Source organism: Hylaeus volcanicus, chromosome 1 (assembly GCF_026283585.1).
Source record: "Hylaeus volcanicus isolate JK05 chromosome 1, UHH_iyHylVolc1.0_haploid, whole genome shotgun sequence".
Classification (NCBI taxonomy): domain Eukaryota; kingdom Metazoa; phylum Arthropoda; class Insecta; order Hymenoptera; family Colletidae; genus Hylaeus; species Hylaeus volcanicus.
The window spans coordinates 9,056,243-9,072,485 of record NC_071976.1 but is presented as its reverse complement, the minus strand read 5'-3'; the positions used below and the strand labels follow the sequence as shown (position 1 = coordinate 9,072,485).

The following is a 16,243-nucleotide window of genomic DNA, read 5'->3' as shown; positions in this document are numbered from 1 at the left end:
AAAGAAACAGCACAGTAAAAGTAGTAAACAGGAAAACTGTGTAACAATGACGCGATACTAAGTTATCTATCCCATTAACAATGTATACAATTAAAAACCGAGCAGCCTATTAAAGCATGTACATCATACGTAAAAAAACGTGACTATTTGTTATCTCTAACTGAGTTTCCCACACTTAACTGCCGTATATGTTTAAGGCTGAACGAGTTGTAAGTTATAAATACTGGTTCTTTATACAGACAACGCGAATCTTGTGTTTGAAGTAAGAGGTAAGAAACTCCGAATCCTGTATTTGAAGTAAGAATCCTAAAATTGATCGAATTTTTCAAAACAAAAATTGCGAAAATTGATTCAAGTGCTCTTAAACTAGGGGTGTGCGGGATGATCCCGGTTGGGACGGGAATTCCTCCCGGGATCGGGATAAAATCCCGAATACATCCGGGATTCCCGAGAATTTCGAGATCCCGTACATTCGGATTGCTGAAATTTTCAAGAATAACAACACTTTCGGAAATCCCAGATATTATTCTATATCCCGTACATTGACGGGAATCCCGAATATTTTCGGGAATCCCGGATTTTTGCGGGATCTCGTGTATTCTCGGGAATCCTGCATAAACTCGAGAATCTCGAATATTCTCGGGAATCCCGGATATTTTCGGGAATCCCGCACACCCCTATATTAAACATTTCTCGGATCTACGCTTTTCTCATCGATAAACATTATTTGAACTCACAACGAACGTGCTTACACAGGACACGTTCGTTTCATGTATCCTGCGTTAGTTTTTCTTTACATCGCGACAGTTTCAAGCTAATGAAATCTAATGAAGCTAATGAATCTTTCATAACATCGTAGCAAGTCGTAGCAAATGAAATCACGGTTAACGGTTTTGCGTTTTTACAGCCAGCGCCGAATTATTGAGAACGAGATGGACGTCCTTAGTACATACTACGCGTTGCGAGTATGGACGATTTTAGCGCCGGCAGCCCTTGGCATGATTCTTTTACTAGCAAATATTCCTCTATTCAGGCCCGACATTATCGATCGTGAGAACAGAATAAAATCGATACCTCCTTCAGAGATTAAAGACAGCTATCATTTCATTATAATCGGGGGTGGTTCAGCTGGCTCGACATTGGCTCATCGTTTAACAGAAGACAGAAACACGACGGTGCTTCTGTTGGAGGCTGGCAATGATGAACCACCGGTAACCGACGTGCCTTTCATGTATGAGGTTATACTGAACACGCCTATAGATTGGCAATTTAAAACGGAACCAACGAACAAGTCGTGTCTGGCGGAGAAGAACCACCAGATCGTTTGGTCCAGAGGCAAGGTACAGTAGAACATCCATCGTAGGTAGATTAAAAGAGTACTCTTTTCTTTTTGGTCAAACAATACATTTTTTTTCCATACATTTTTACTGTTTGAGATTTTGAATATACTTTTATAATATAATAACTAGGGGTGTGCGGGTTCCCGGTCGGGACGGGAATTCCTCCCGGGATCGGGATGGAATCCCGAGAATTTCAACATCCCGAATACATCCGGGATTCCCGTGAATTTCCGGGATTCCCGTGAATTTCCGGGATCCCGAAACCATTCGGGATTCCCGAGAATTTCGAGATCCCGTAAATGTTCGAGATTCCCGGGAATTTCGAAATCCGGTACATTCGAATTGCTGAAATTTTCAAGAATAACAACACTTTCGGAAATCCCAGATATTATTCTATATCCCGTACATTCTCGAGAATCCCGTATTTTTGCGGGATCTCGCGTATTCTCGGGAATCCCGAATCAACTCGAGATCCCGCATAAACTCGAGAATCCCGAATTTTCTCGGGAATCCCGCACACCCCTAATAATAACCCTTTGACTGCGAAGGGGGTGGGTATATATACGCCCTCGAGAAATGGACTCGGAGAAATATTTATATTCGTTAAATCCATTTCTAGAAAATATCAGCCTATAGGAGGTGATGAGACGAAGTTTTTTTATATTTACAGTTTATTCATAGGACGGTTAGTTTCGAAAATAAAAATTGAGAAGTTAGAAGTTTCCTGCAAAACTTGAATTTCAGGAAAGAGGTCTTTGAAGTTTGAATGTTTATCTATGAAACTAAACGTCGTATGAAGAAACTGTAAATATGAAAAAAGTCTCGTTTTGTCGTTCTCTATACGGTGAAATTTTTGTTAAATTTGATTGTTTAACTGTTGTTTTTCCTTCTTTAAAGTACATGTTTCGCCGTTTAGAAAATGAAACGAGCTTTCAGTTAAGTTTCAATTCTTTTTCAATATCTATGCAAATATAAATATGCATAAACATACACAGTTTAGAGTTTTGTAAACAGAAGTATTACGATTATCGAGGTTCCAATGGCCTAGAGACGAAATTTCCTAGATATTTACACCGCTATTTGTTCTTTAGTCAACATGCTTAATAAAGTAACAATTGTTAAAGTTAATATTTGACGAGAAAATATGAAATTTACCAGGCCCTGGGAGGAAGCAGTGTGATAAACGGGTTGATGTACAGTCGTGGCAATAGAAAGGATTACGACTACTGGGCGGAGCAGGGTAATCCAGGATGGGATCACGAGAGCATCTTCAAGTACTTCAAGAAGTTCGAAGACATGAGGATCGATGAATTCAAAGGATCACCTTACCACAGTACCGGTGGTCCCCTAACCATAGAACACTATAGATATCGTACACCTATAACTGACTACTTGCTGAAAGCAGGCACGGAAATTGGCTACGACATCTTGGATTATAACGGAGCTAAACAAACAGGATTCGCTCCCTCGCAAGCAACGTTGAGGGATGGTCTGCGTTGCAGCACTGCGAAGGCTTACATTCGATCAGCTTCGAAGAGGGAGAATCTGCATGTTAGCCTACAATCTTACGCGGAGAAGATTTTGGTACGCGAAGGTGAGTATGCGTGCTGCTATTACTTCTATCACTCTTTCGAAAACCTCCCATTTAGATCTGGTAACAAGTCTTGTAAGTTGTAATCTATCTAACTCGACGCTCTACATCTTCCTATACCTTTTTCCTCGAAACGAACGCAAGGAGATTCACGAATTCGTGTGGAATATTTGTTTATTTTACAACTTCTAACTTGGGAAAACTGTAAATATCGGAGTGTGAACACTGTTGTTTACTTTACATGAAACGGTATTCAGCGACATTGTAGATGTAAATCCCATAATTTGGACTCAAAGTATACACAGAACAATATTTTCTTAATGAAGTTATGAACTCTGACTAGGATGTGTATGGGCAGATCTAAGATAAAAATATGATTCTTTCAGGATAAAGAAACTGCAACCCTTGTTGGAGATTATATTTCTTCGTTATAGCTTCATAGGTGAAACACCTTAGAAGATAGCCTGCAAAATAACCAGAATATAAATTTGACCTTTTCCATTCCCTTTCTTCTCGACTGAACTTATAACACAGACATAGTCGTCCTCAAGTTATTCGACTATTTGTACTTGCAGAAGGGGGCAAGAAAATTGCATACGGAGTGCAATTCCGTGTGGATGGAGCACTGAAGGAGGTGAAAGCTGATCGCGAGATTATTCTATCGGCTGGTGCGATACAATCTCCGCAATTGTTGATGCTGTCTGGTATCGGTCCTAAGGAACATTTGGAAGAAGTAGGAGTGCCCGTGGTGCACGATTTGCCAGGGGTGGGTCAACATCTTATGGATCACGTGGCGATGGGTGATTTAACGTACTTGGTGGATCCACCAGAGGACTACAACGGTTTTCAACCTTTCACATTTATTGTACCAGAGAATATTAACCCAACGACAGCCTTAGAATTCAACGTTCAGCATAAAGGACCTTTTTACTCATTGGCAACCGCTGAGTCGTTGGCGTTTATCAATACCAAGTAAGTATTCTGGAGATCTATCACAAGCCAGGCGTCGAAGGATCAAGCTTTGGAATTGATTAGGTTTTAATATTTATTTAGTTTAAATATACGGGGTACGTGCAATTAACGTCGGAGAAAATTCTATTTCAATTCATTTAACCACAGCCATCTAATGACAACAATTAAACCTGATATAATATAAGATTACGTAAAACAAAGAAAATTCTATTCCAACTCATTTTTTATGATAACACGACAAGTAGAAATATGTTAACTCAATGTTAACGTGCGCGCACGAATAGGTCACGAATATCTATGCAAACAAAAATAAACAGTCTTTAAAAAAACATTCAAGTATATCAATGGTTAGCCTTCGTTCATTAGACTAAGATAAAATTTTTGTATTAACATATCGTGTTTGTTTCACTTTCAGGTATGCGAACGCGTCGGAAGATTACCCTGACATACAGTTTTTCATTTCCGCATTTTTCGATTATTCTCACTCCTGCCTCGATGGGCTTTCGCACGCGGAAAATAAGTTCTATGGGGAGTGGTGTTCGAGTATGTTTAATCGGCATTCGTACTGGATCAAGCCAGTCATAATGAGACCCAAAAGCAGGGGTTACATCAAGTTGCGCTCGAAGGATCCGAATGATCATCCGATTATCGATCCTAATTACTTCGACGATCCTCATGACATCGATGTCTTGGTAAGAAAACTTGACAAATTCAATAATTACAAATGGAACGTAATAAGTACTCTGCGAATGTTTATGCATTTATGTATAATATATATTATATACATTATATTATATTATATATATTATAATCTACATAAAAATGAAACTTGGATGGCAGTGACTAAAGCGGGAGATAAAAGAATATTAGACACAAAGTGGGCCTATACAAAGAAATCAGAAAATAATTTCCAAGTTGGATCGGTCGTAAGAGAGTTTCAAAAAAAGGAAATTTTAGAAGATTTTTATTCACCGATAGCAAAAATGCAAACTCGTATAATTCATATATAGCTTATAAGAACTGTATAGAAAAATTTGGAAACGATCATTTGACCGGTCGTAGTAGGTTTAGTGTTAATGTGATGAATTTCTAAATTAACAGATAGAAGGAGCGAAGATTGTCCATCAACTGAGCGAGACCCCAACGATGAAGAAATTGAACGCTCGAGCGCACATAAATCCTGTCGACGAATGTTCGTCATTCGAGTTCATGTCGGATGACTTTTTGCGATGCCATGCTAGGTATCACACGATGACGTATAATCATGCATCAGGGACATGCAAAATGGGACCAGCGAATGACACGATGGCTGTGGTCGATTCCAGACTAAGGCTGTACGGTGTTTCTCGACTAAGAGTGATCGACACTTCGATTATGCCTAGGCTCACTACTGGGAACACGAACGCACCGACGGTTATGATCGCCGAAAAGGGTGCTGATATGATCAAAGAAGATTGGGGAATAAAGAACTAGTTTCCGTAAAGCCTTTTTTAAATTAAAAATAATCACCGCCAAATTGAGTATGATTAATTTGACTAAACTTCAAAATGGTCCACAAAACCGTCCCATTTTACGTGGCACGCCTACAATGTACCACGATTGAAAACTATCCACAACCACCACGAGACTTTCCTCCACCAAGCCAGCCGGTGTTGTGCTCCATGCACACATATATCCGAAATGTGAACCGCGATATGCTTCACTTCCTCGGTTAAACTAGCATAACTCGCTGGTCGGGTAACCGAGTGGTGTCTGAAAGAAGGAGACTAGTAATTGTATAATAAACGTGGATTGTTACAGTAGTGGCAGGTAAGGCGCGAGGCAACGCCGAAACTAACGCATTGCTTTCGTTCCGTCTCGTATCTACCATTCTTTTTTGTTCCATCTCTTTTTTCCTCTCCGCGTGCAAATTTTCAAACTCCAGAGACTCGTTGTTTGTTTCGCGACTATTATTATAAGCCAAAGTACAGGTTCTATCGCGACACCGTTAATTCATGCAACGTCCACCATCAGAGGTCGATGCCTATCGAGAGTAAAAGTCCGTTTTCGATATCGACCACCTGGTATTGTCGATCGAACGGACATGCAAAAGTAAAGGGAATTTCGCGATCTGTTTGTTGTGCCAGTGCGAGCTCCAATGGCTGGTTAATTGGTGAAGTTAAATCGGCGCTCGATGGTGCTTACATAAGTGAGACGAGTAAAAGTTCGGGAGATGGTACGGATATTGTTACGCAGGATTTCTTAAACGGTGGTTCGTGTATTGTAATCGCTGCGCAGAAGATGTTCAGGTAATTGACCACGCTTTGATGCAATTTCATTTTTTTATACTTCGCGAAACGCCATGCAGACAGACATTTTTACTACTTCCTTGGTTTCCAATAGTGTTTCGTGTTCGCGGTGTGTTTGAACGAGTAACGATTTCGGAATTGGAAGAATGTAGGTCCGCATATGCGTGGAATTAGCTTCGTAATAATTATTGCATATGCACGAAGAAGACTACGTTCGTATTATTTTTCGTGTGATTAAAATTTAATCACTTCTCAGGCTTTCTAAATCTAGAAATATTTATTTACATCAGAGAAAATTGAAGTATGAATACTTTTTGCAATGTTTCAGGAATTAAGCAAATTTAGTCGTAGCTAAATTCCGGTTGAACTTTCTTTCTTGAACATTATGATTAAAGATAGACATTTTCTTTGCTTCCCATAAATTTTTCTTTATGCAACCTTCAAACGCGGAAATAACTTTAATAATGAATTGTGACGTCATCGTAGGAGAGTACATCAGCCTAAGAGTATTGAAATATAAATGAACTATTTTCTAGGAAATTTTAAACCGTGCAAGTATCTTTCGAGGCTATAAAGTCTTCGAGGCTACTTTCAGTTTTCAAAATTGTTACGTATTCCTACGCAACAGTCAAAATTTCTCACGATGTGTTTCATCGTAATACTGTCCGACGAAAGTAGAAACATCACTTTCACTCCGTAATTTTCATCACAAAATCGCGAGGAATTGTTGAAACGTTAACTTGTTTCAGTTAGCAGGATTATTTTGATTTTGTAATCGTAGTTTACAGTAGGATGGCGATTGTAAAGTTCTCCACGGCTAGCATTAACGAACAGAATCTATTGCGTCAATTTATTTGCCCAGACAAGAGATATAGATAAAATGGAAATATTTCGATATCTCTTACATAGACCAAGGTCCTATACCGTATAGAACGTACGTTCTGTTCTAATAACTCTGTCTGTCGAGTAATTAGTTCGACAATAATACCTGTCGAGCAGTTCAATAACAAACACAGAGAAATTGTCATGAATTTAACTTGATTATAACACCTAATGTACCAGTCTTACATTTCTTCGTCCTTATATTAATGTAATTCTTACTTTACATTTGTATTTGCTTATATAGCGTACTCGAAACATTTTCAAACTTATTTTTTTCGAAAATAAAGCGTCATATGAACAAATTTTATTTTACATTTTCCACCAGTCACGACGCACTCTGAACATCTCTCTTCATAATCCTCTCATTAGAGATGCCAGGAGTCTATTTAGCCTCCTATTATAGCTCGGGTACCTCGGGATCGCTAAACCCGTACTGTAGCTACGATTAAATATAGCTACAGCCCCTGAGGGTTGCCACTTTGAATTATTATTTCCTCCAAACAACATCATTTCTCCCTGAAGAAACACGTGACTGGCAAACGCTCCAGTTCGAGGTTGAAATTTATTGGCGGTACATCGATCGAACGAAACAGCTAACAGTGACACGAAATTGAAAAAGTTTGGGAATTCCTTGTCTAGTCCGACTAGACGAACTGCTGAGAAACCCCAGTAGTCCATCGGCCGAGTATTCGCAACACGAAAGAATATGATTCATGGGTAGATCGTTATTGCACAAACCACATTTCGCAGCGTCAGTTTTGCTGAAAAGATGGTGGCGAGTAACTCTTGCGCGAGGCTCGCACGTGAGGCATTATTTTCACAGAATTGATATCTGATTCTCTCAGTCGCACTCGGCGTGGAGGAGTAGCAGATTTCTATTTCTCGTTCCTCTTATATTTCGTCCTCAATTTTGCAAGAGAGAGTAACTCTCGTATCAATAGAATCCGACTTCCAAGTGTTGGTAGACAGTTAACTACCTCCGATCATTTTATCTGCTACGTCAATTTGCTCAACATCCTTTCCAAGGGGTGAACGTAGTTCTCGAGGTTTCAAAATATCTTTGTTGCTCGAAGCATCGTCAGAGAAGTCAGTCCTAGGACGCGAGAAGTGACGCACTTTGACGTCATTTTGATGATTACCCGATACTTTCTCTTTGAAAATATATACACCTATTTATAATTCCATCAACTAACAGTGTTAGTCTTGATACCCTTTGGCGACTCGTTTTAACGATACTTCCTCTCGTGAATTAATTAGGGATCGTTTCTTTCTAACATTATGCTAAACTTGTTAATGTCGTTTGCTAAAGATTATTGTGTGTGTGGAGGTTGAGTTTGTCTACGATATTGCATTTGTTGATATTAAGCCTTTCAAAAATACAATATCATTGATGATGACATTTTCAGTGTATTTTAGATGTTCGATATAGGAATGAATGTATTTGGTAATTATGCTTCCAAATTTGTTATATATTATCTAGTTCTATGTATATATAAATTATAGAGAACAGTAAACTGGTAAGGTATTACTTATATAATAAAACTTGTATAACCTTTATACATATATATATAATTATACATTTATTATTATTATGTGAATGTATATATACAGTTTATATAAGATTACACATATATATTTTAAATATAATTTACATAAATTAGTGACAAGGTAATACTCACATATGCACACCCTCCTATTTTATTTTATTAAATATATTTACATTCACCTTCGTAACTCGCAGGTCGATATCGAGAAATTCACGATCTAGTCCCGTTTGGAAACGCTTCCGACGTTTCGCTCGTATCGAAATCGACTTATGAAATGATCTGATACGCATGTTCTATCGCAACGGCCCAGGTGAATTAAACTTCTACTTTTCGCGAGTGAAATCGCGTCGACGCGATTCGCGCGCGTTATGCCCTTTGTTCCCGACACGTGCGCGCTGCTCGTTTTTCGGTCCCTCGGTTTCTTGGCATCGTCACTTTTTCGCTGGTCGTACCAGCGACGGAGTCGATCCTCGCCGCACATAGAGAGCGGATTCCAACTGCTCCGCGACGCGAACGAAATTTTCGATCCCTTAGTTCCTTTCTTACTGGACGCGTTCACGGTTCACCGTCGCGTCCAGCCATAGGAAAAATTTCGTTTCAATAATTAAAGCGACGGATGAAAGCTGCGCGTTTATTAAAATTTTGCTATTTTATTCGATGGAACAAACTTTTTCTCGTAAACTTGAAAAACCACATGTGTAATTCGAATCGCAATTTTTATCGACCGATCACGAAGAATAGAGTTTGATCTGACTCGTCGTTTTGGAGTTGTCTATTCGGATGAGAATTTCGCTCGTTCGGGAAGAGAACACTGCGTTTACGAAGCATTCGGCGAATTCGAAAGGCGGAAGTATGTGATCTGTGTAAACTTGAACGAGAGGGTGATCGAAGCGATAGGAGTGAATTAGAATAAAAATGATCGCGGCAAGAATGTGGTGAAACTAGGTGGAGATCGTACTCTGGCCCGGTGAGTGCTACCTGTTGAACGTTTTGTTGAACTCGTTGGTTACGGAGCCCCCGATAATGGATGGTTCATCGTGGTAATGCATGTACATCTTCCTATTTTATTACTTCCATATACAGTGAATCCTATAAGTTCCATTATTTTTGTAATAACAATAGATTTTCGACTCTAAGCTTGAGTCATCTTTGACACAAGGAAAGAATATTTACAATAACAAAGGAATTAAAATGGACTTAAATGGATCCAAGAGAATTGCCAAGAAACGTGAATCAGCATTGTTATAATTGCAATTGTTTGAACAAACAATTGCGGAAATGTTATTAACTGTATCAAGGTATGACCATTGAGAACGTAATGGATCGTTCATATTTTGTGCTAGAGAAATACTTTATTCTAGCAGGTGTTCTTTCGGGCAGGAATCTTGCCAATAAAATACATTACCTTCGCTCGGAACAGGAACAAATCTGGATTTCTGGCGAGAATTCAGTCTTACCTGCAACAAAGAATTAAAAGAAATTACAGTATTTATTTTCATACAGAGACAGAGTCGCATATTAACGCGATAATATCTACCTTGAAGGCTGGAAATATTCACGAATGTATTATGAGTTTCAGAAAAAATAAATATTCCCATAAAAAAAAAAAAAAAAAATAAGAAGGTTAACATCCACATATGTGCATCCTCCGTTCTTGAAAAGTTCCCTCAACCGTAGGAGTGTTTAATTTTACAAAGTCGAACACATGGATCATGTCGGGGTTTCGAGAACGAAAATATACACGCGTCTACTTACTCCAGGTTTCTCAGAGGGCCATGTGTGGTGCATGTGTGCATGAACCTTGAATTGTTTTTAATTTATACCGGTAGTAGGGAATTTTGTTCGTAGCTGGATCAAATGAAATAAATTTCAATGTCCGTTTCGGAGTGGAGGAAATGAACGTAAAACATAGTAACAACGTGAGTTTAAAGAATACATACAAGGTCATCATCCAAGTTTCATACATCGTATGAAGTATAAAGTTAAATCAATTTTTTTAAATGGAACCTTATATATTTTCATCTATAATAAGATTTGTTTAGACAAACTCAGGAAAATTAAAATATGTATGGTGTGTTGACCTCAGTGTTGATGAACCATCAGCCTCTAATTGTCTCTAAGGGTTGATTGTTTAAGAAAAACCGTATGCAAAAGTCTTAGGCCTCCATATGAAGATACATTGCACTGAAATAAATCTATGTTAATGAAATAAATGTACAACGTACAATAGTGTTGGTGACATAAAATAGACAAGCTAAATCAAAATTTACACTCTTTCTTTAGCGATAAATAGCTAAAAGACGTAATGTGTAATGACTGGCCCAAGACTTTTGCAGAGTACTGTACATGATTCGCACAAAAGCAACGGAGGCGATCCTGAACTGACCCTCAGCAGCGGATCTCTCAGACTGGTCCAATCCCAGCGGGGTGTCTAAGTTTGTTCTTCCAATAACACTTGGCTTGGCTTCATTTCGCATGACGTGTACCTCGAGTGGTTCATTGACTGGATGACGTCAGGCGTCGGCTCTTTCTCCGGAAGAAAGCGAATGTTCTCGCCAACATACGCCGCGAGCTCTTTAATTAGCGAGTCTAGCATAACCGCGGCCACGGATGCGGCTTCTGCCAAGGCGAATCACACGGACGGGATAGACGAAACGTTCGTGTAGTCGTGCCATCGAGCATCAGCTTTCACGCAGACCAGTGCCTCGTTCAGCTGTCCCGGATCAGCTCTTTCTTTGTGCTCCGAACGAGAGGACTCTGGCCCTCGCTCCAGCCACCCAAATGTCTTCCAATTGTCCACCAAGAGCCATCGACGTCCTCCTTCGCGAGCAGTTCCACTCTGGACGGAATTTTAGGTGAAGCTCACCTTTGATTTTCCATCCTTTTTTACCTTTGACTTCGACGCGTGAGATGGGCTACTTCGAGCTTTGTTTTCTCGATGAACAGGTCAGACTTCGACGAGTGAAGTTTGTTTTATCGATGTGAAATAATAATGGAAGTGAAGTGGTGCGTGCGTGTGTTTATTTTGGAGGTCGTGTATTAAGATTTGTCGTATTTATACAAATTTTCATTCATCTTATGCACAGTGAAACTCTTGGAGTTGTTTGGCACAAAGTATTTCATTGTAATACGTGATCTTTTGTGGGATTAAATATAGAATTGTTTCTTTAACGTAATACAACTTTTCATTTATTAATATATTGTGTACTTTAGATAAAAGTTATTTGGTACAAAGTGTTCCATTCGAATACTTGATTTTTATGGAATTAAATAGAGAACTGCTTACAACTTTTCGTTCATTAATATCTTGTGTACTTTGGAGCACTAAAAGTTATTTGGTACAAAGTGTTCCATTCTAATACTTGATTTTTTGATTAAATAGAGAATTCCTTACAACTAGTGCAATACTACTACAATACTACAACTTTTCGATCGTTAATATTTTGTGTACGGTGAAGCACTAAAAGTTATTAGCTAACCCTATCTTAACTTAAATTTATAAAACATGATCTATTGATGTTCGATTCTTCACTTTCATAGGTGCAATAGATTCTTTTATTTAAACAAAGAGTTTTTCGAAAGGTCTTTCAAGATTTAGTCTTCTAATAACAAAGTAGCTGTAGCAAACAGTTAACCATTCTAGTAAAAGTAAGAATGATATTTACCATATTCAAGAAGCAACATCTAACAAAATAAAAGAAACATGAATTAATCCCAAATTTATTTCGCTACTTGTCGGAAATCGCACTCATAATGTTTATTTAATTTCACGAGACAGCAGAGAATATTAGAATAGCGCTCGCGATCGGGGGATCCAGCGATCGAGACTTTCACGTGAAAGGGAGCCCTGGTTGTTTTGTTATTTTCAATAATCGCTGGGTTTGAGCACAGGCCTGACGTCTAAACGAGCGTGCTAAGCTGCTTTTACTTTCCGAGTTAGCACTCGCGAGGACGTTTCAGCATCGACGAAACAACGTTGATTCCGTCTTCGTTCGGGTCTCGGGTGAAACTGTAATTCGATTCGTTTCGTTTCGCGAGCGTATGGACTTTCACGCTGAAAGGATTTCACGCTGAACAAATTTCACGTTGCTACGAGTACATTGTAATGCTTCATAATTTCTCTGACGTCACGATTAATTCGTGCACGAGATGTATCTCGTTAATGGAAGCAACAGAGGACTTTATTTCAGCGAATTATTAATCCTCGCCATGGATCATCTCTCACTGTTCAAGAATTATAAACACAATTAGATTTTTGTTATTTGTGCATCCATTAGGTAGTTAAGCATCAGATTAAATCACTTTTTAACCCTCCACTTTTGCGATGAAAAAATATGCGCGATCAAGTGGGAACAACGTGAATAGGTCCAAGTGACTTGTACTGAATTTAGGAAAAAAAATTCGGTACCAGAAGTCACGAATGTATTGTATTGTTTCCATGAAGCGTTACAGGAGGTATAGTATCTATAATTATCGAATAGAAAATGTTTAGTATTTTGCTTTTCTGACGATCCTACAAAATAACATGCAAATTCTATAAAATTGTCTAAAATAAAAAATTCAATTTTCTACAAATTATTATATTAATTCTAAGTCTTTGAAGGTCTCAACTGGTCCCACACATTCTTAAATTATTTATACCTCGTTTCGCTTTGTTCACTGATTAAGCTCAATTTAATTATATCTCGTCAACCTGTTATTCGTTCTACCAAGTTAAATATAAGAAAAACGAGAGATGTATACACCTTATTCGGAAGTAGTAACACATTACAATAAATATCAGTTTGAAATAACACGATGCAAAAACAAGTCCCAAATTGTATGCTTCTCCATTTAATAAACAAGTAAAAATTTATCGATAGCTTCAAACGAGCTGTTTTTTTTATTACCCGTGTCCAATCGTATATCTCGACTCATCTTCAGACAAAGAATCTTCAGAAATTTCTCAACGAATAAAAAACCACGAGCGTGGAACACGATTATTAATTACGATAACACGTTTCAACGATAAGAGGAATCGAGTTCGTCAGAAGTTTATCGAGCAAATTACATACAATTACATAGTTTGCTGTAGCTGTTAAGCTCGAGGGATTCTTAATTAGACACGCGTTTACCGTGACGATTGCAACTCGAATCGGTGGTTTTTGTTCGCAGGTGACACTGGCCTCTAATTGGATACAATGGGACGGTACATCCTGTTCTCCCTTCTGGCGCAATTGGCGTTCGCTTTTCACCACCCGTTCCAGGTAAACAGACTTGCGTAGATGTGTGCAATTTAAAAAATATTGCTTGCAAATGTCGCGAAAATTGACAGAGTATCCCATCTGTTTACAGTTTTAACGATGCAACGAGATTTGCTATTTCCTTTATCAAACAAATTTTGGAAATCGATAATTTGGAAATTGAATTAGTTATGGTCGGAAGTGTTTCATTATTTCAAATAAGAAATTAGCGTTTTACAAGCGATTTTATGAAATAATTGTACAACATAGCGTTAAAATGAAATGAATCGAATAAATTTGACGCGAATAAAAATTCATTCGTTATTCCAAACCTTAGATAGTGACACAGATCTATTCTACTTTCGCTTAGTTCACGACCTTAAAAGTTGCTTGACCTTTGGGATTATTTTTGGAAAGAACTATCAAACTAACCAATTTCAAATTTTGCGTCTACATTTATTAACCTTTCCTTCACTGGAATTTTCTCAAATAAAAATTATTCTTTATGAAAATATCTTTCGACTGTCTACTCTACAAATTCTTGAGGAAAACTGTCTACAAACCATGCAAACCCTGACACAGTAATCCAACATGGGGAATCTATAAATAATATAAGGAAAACCGAAATTGGCATTTACATACAAAAATTTATTTGACTTTAAACCGTTTCGCCAATTATAGGATCACGAATGCGGGCGTTATCACGCGGCACAAGGTTATTCGCAATTATTTAACGTTGCAACGTGTCTGGATTTTGATCGCCGAGACAGTCAGTGTTCTGATGGCGCGCTTCGAGAATTTGTCTCTTGAGACACGGTGGTGTCTCGTTTACCTCGTGATCGCCATTTATTCGGTACTCCCGAAAATTCAATATACAAAATCTTCGTCTTCGTTGGTCTCAAAACTTAATTTCATTGAAATAAGTAGGCTTAACAAGCGTAAAAAAATTTCTGAACGTTTTCACAGTGTCGATTTAAATTTAATTAATAAAGAAAGTAACAGAATTAATTCTGTGTCCTTCTAAAGTAAACGTACGATTCGTTTAAATATCATTCGAAAATATGTGACTAATTATTCAAAAGCTTTCTGTAATCTTTCCAAGTGAATACTAATTCCTCTTTACAATTACAATGAAATTTATGCATTACGTTCGTTAATGAAAATCGAACAACCACTGTCGAGGCCAGCAAAGACAATCGTAAACGTCTTGGAATACATATCTCGAGTAAAAAGTAAACTGGAATTTTTTCAATTTGCATCAATTTCATAACCGAGGGACACGGTGTAACGAAAAATTACGCCACGCGTAGTAAGGAGAAAACGATTTAATTAACGAGGTCGTTAACTAGTTCCAGCCAGGCCAGTTTGATACTACCAAGGAAACCAAAGGATGTTGCAATTGCGAATTCAAAGACACGGCGTACTTAGAGTCCAAGTGCGGCGTGACGAACTCGTTTATGACTTTAGTTCAAAACTTGATGGCGCTTAGGTGTGATATTTCGGATCCCTGCAGCAGGCTTGGCCGGGACGATGTTCCTCACGAGGAATGGTAAGAATACGAAATGATAGTATTTAATATGTATTCGGCTGTCTGGAAAGTCCATGCCGATTTTTAGTAGACGGTACAGGTCTGATTGTGTCGGAATGGCTGAAAACAAATAACGTGTACACATTCTATAAAAGGTGGAAAAGTTGCGGAACAAAATGATACATATATATAATTCAATAAATATACATCAAAATAAATATACATAAATAGGCACGATCTTTCCGGACAACCCAATAATGTTAATATTTCCTTCAGGCGAAGTCAGTTCTTATCGAATTTAAAATAATCAGTAAATATGATACATCATTTAAAAAAATCAATATAATTTATCGAAACACTTTAAATTACGTACATTTCGTAATGTCGTAATACTTGTGAAAGAAACCTCGATCTTCGACCAAATTTGTCAAATGAATTACGTTAATTTTTTACGAGGCATTATATTCTCTACTTATTGGTACTAGTTATCAATTATATGATCAAGAAAACTAACATAAACGCAGGTTCGACTTTATCATTGTCGGGGCCGGTGTAGCTGGACCCGTAATCGCTAGGAGGTTGAGCGAGAATCATTGGTGGAAGGTCCTGCTGATCGAAGCGGGTCCTGAGGAGCCATCCATGACTGCCATTCCAGGACTCGCGACTCACGCGGTAAATTCGAGTCTGGATTGGAAATTCAAAACGGAACCTACAGAGCCTCATCCGACCGCGTGTTTAGGTATGCGAATTCTTAAGGGCGCGCAGAAGTCAGAATTCCGAATTGACTTCAGCGACAGTCACGGAAAAAGTAGGAAACTCCGGGACAAGGACAGGGCGATTGGGCTAGCATGATTTTTTTTCCAGGATATTGAA

The 16,243-nt window shown here is 38.3% G+C and overlaps 3 protein-coding genes across 6 annotated transcripts in view; 2 read left to right on the top strand and 1 right to left on the bottom strand.

Moving 5' to 3' along the window:
- LOC128872082 (flotillin-2) overlaps positions 1-16,243 on the bottom strand; it is a 150,442-nt gene that overhangs the window by 49,693 nt on the left and 84,506 nt on the right. The gene's annotated exons all lie outside the window — the stretch shown is intronic.
- LOC128885244 (glucose dehydrogenase [FAD, quinone]-like) lies at positions 191-10,242 on the top strand. 2 transcript variants are annotated; one of them, XM_054139198.1, is made up of 8 exons: positions 191-269; positions 908-1,340; positions 2,499-2,934; positions 3,507-3,903; positions 4,319-4,595; positions 5,005-9,660; positions 9,743-9,918; positions 10,001-10,242. In XM_054139198.1, exons 2-6 carry the CDS (start codon positions 933-935, stop codon positions 5,374-5,376), a joined length of 1,890 nt encoding a protein of 629 aa, XP_053995173.1. In that variant the 5' UTR covers positions 191-269; positions 908-932; the 3' UTR covers positions 5,377-9,660; positions 9,743-9,918; positions 10,001-10,242. The 2 variants fall into 2 exon arrangements, with proteins under 2 accessions (XP_053995173.1, XP_053995163.1); XM_054139188.1 differs by having other exon boundaries at positions 9,985-10,242.
- The window catches only part of LOC128885201 (glucose dehydrogenase [FAD, quinone]-like), a 10,418-nt gene continuing 3,261 nt past the window's right edge, over positions 9,087-16,243 (top strand). The window contains exons 1-4 of one of the 2 annotated variants that reach the window (XM_054139106.1): positions 9,087-9,587; positions 13,775-13,866; positions 15,192-15,391; positions 15,895-16,109. In XM_054139106.1, the coding sequence (XP_053995081.1) occupies positions 13,801-13,866; positions 15,192-15,391; positions 15,895-16,109 (481 nt within the window). In that variant the 5' untranslated portion in view covers positions 9,087-9,587; positions 13,775-13,800. Of the gene's footprint in view, positions 9,588-11,342; positions 11,476-13,774; positions 13,867-15,191; positions 15,392-15,894; positions 16,110-16,243 lie in introns of those variants that run through there. The other variant, XM_054139116.1, reaches the window with a different exon arrangement.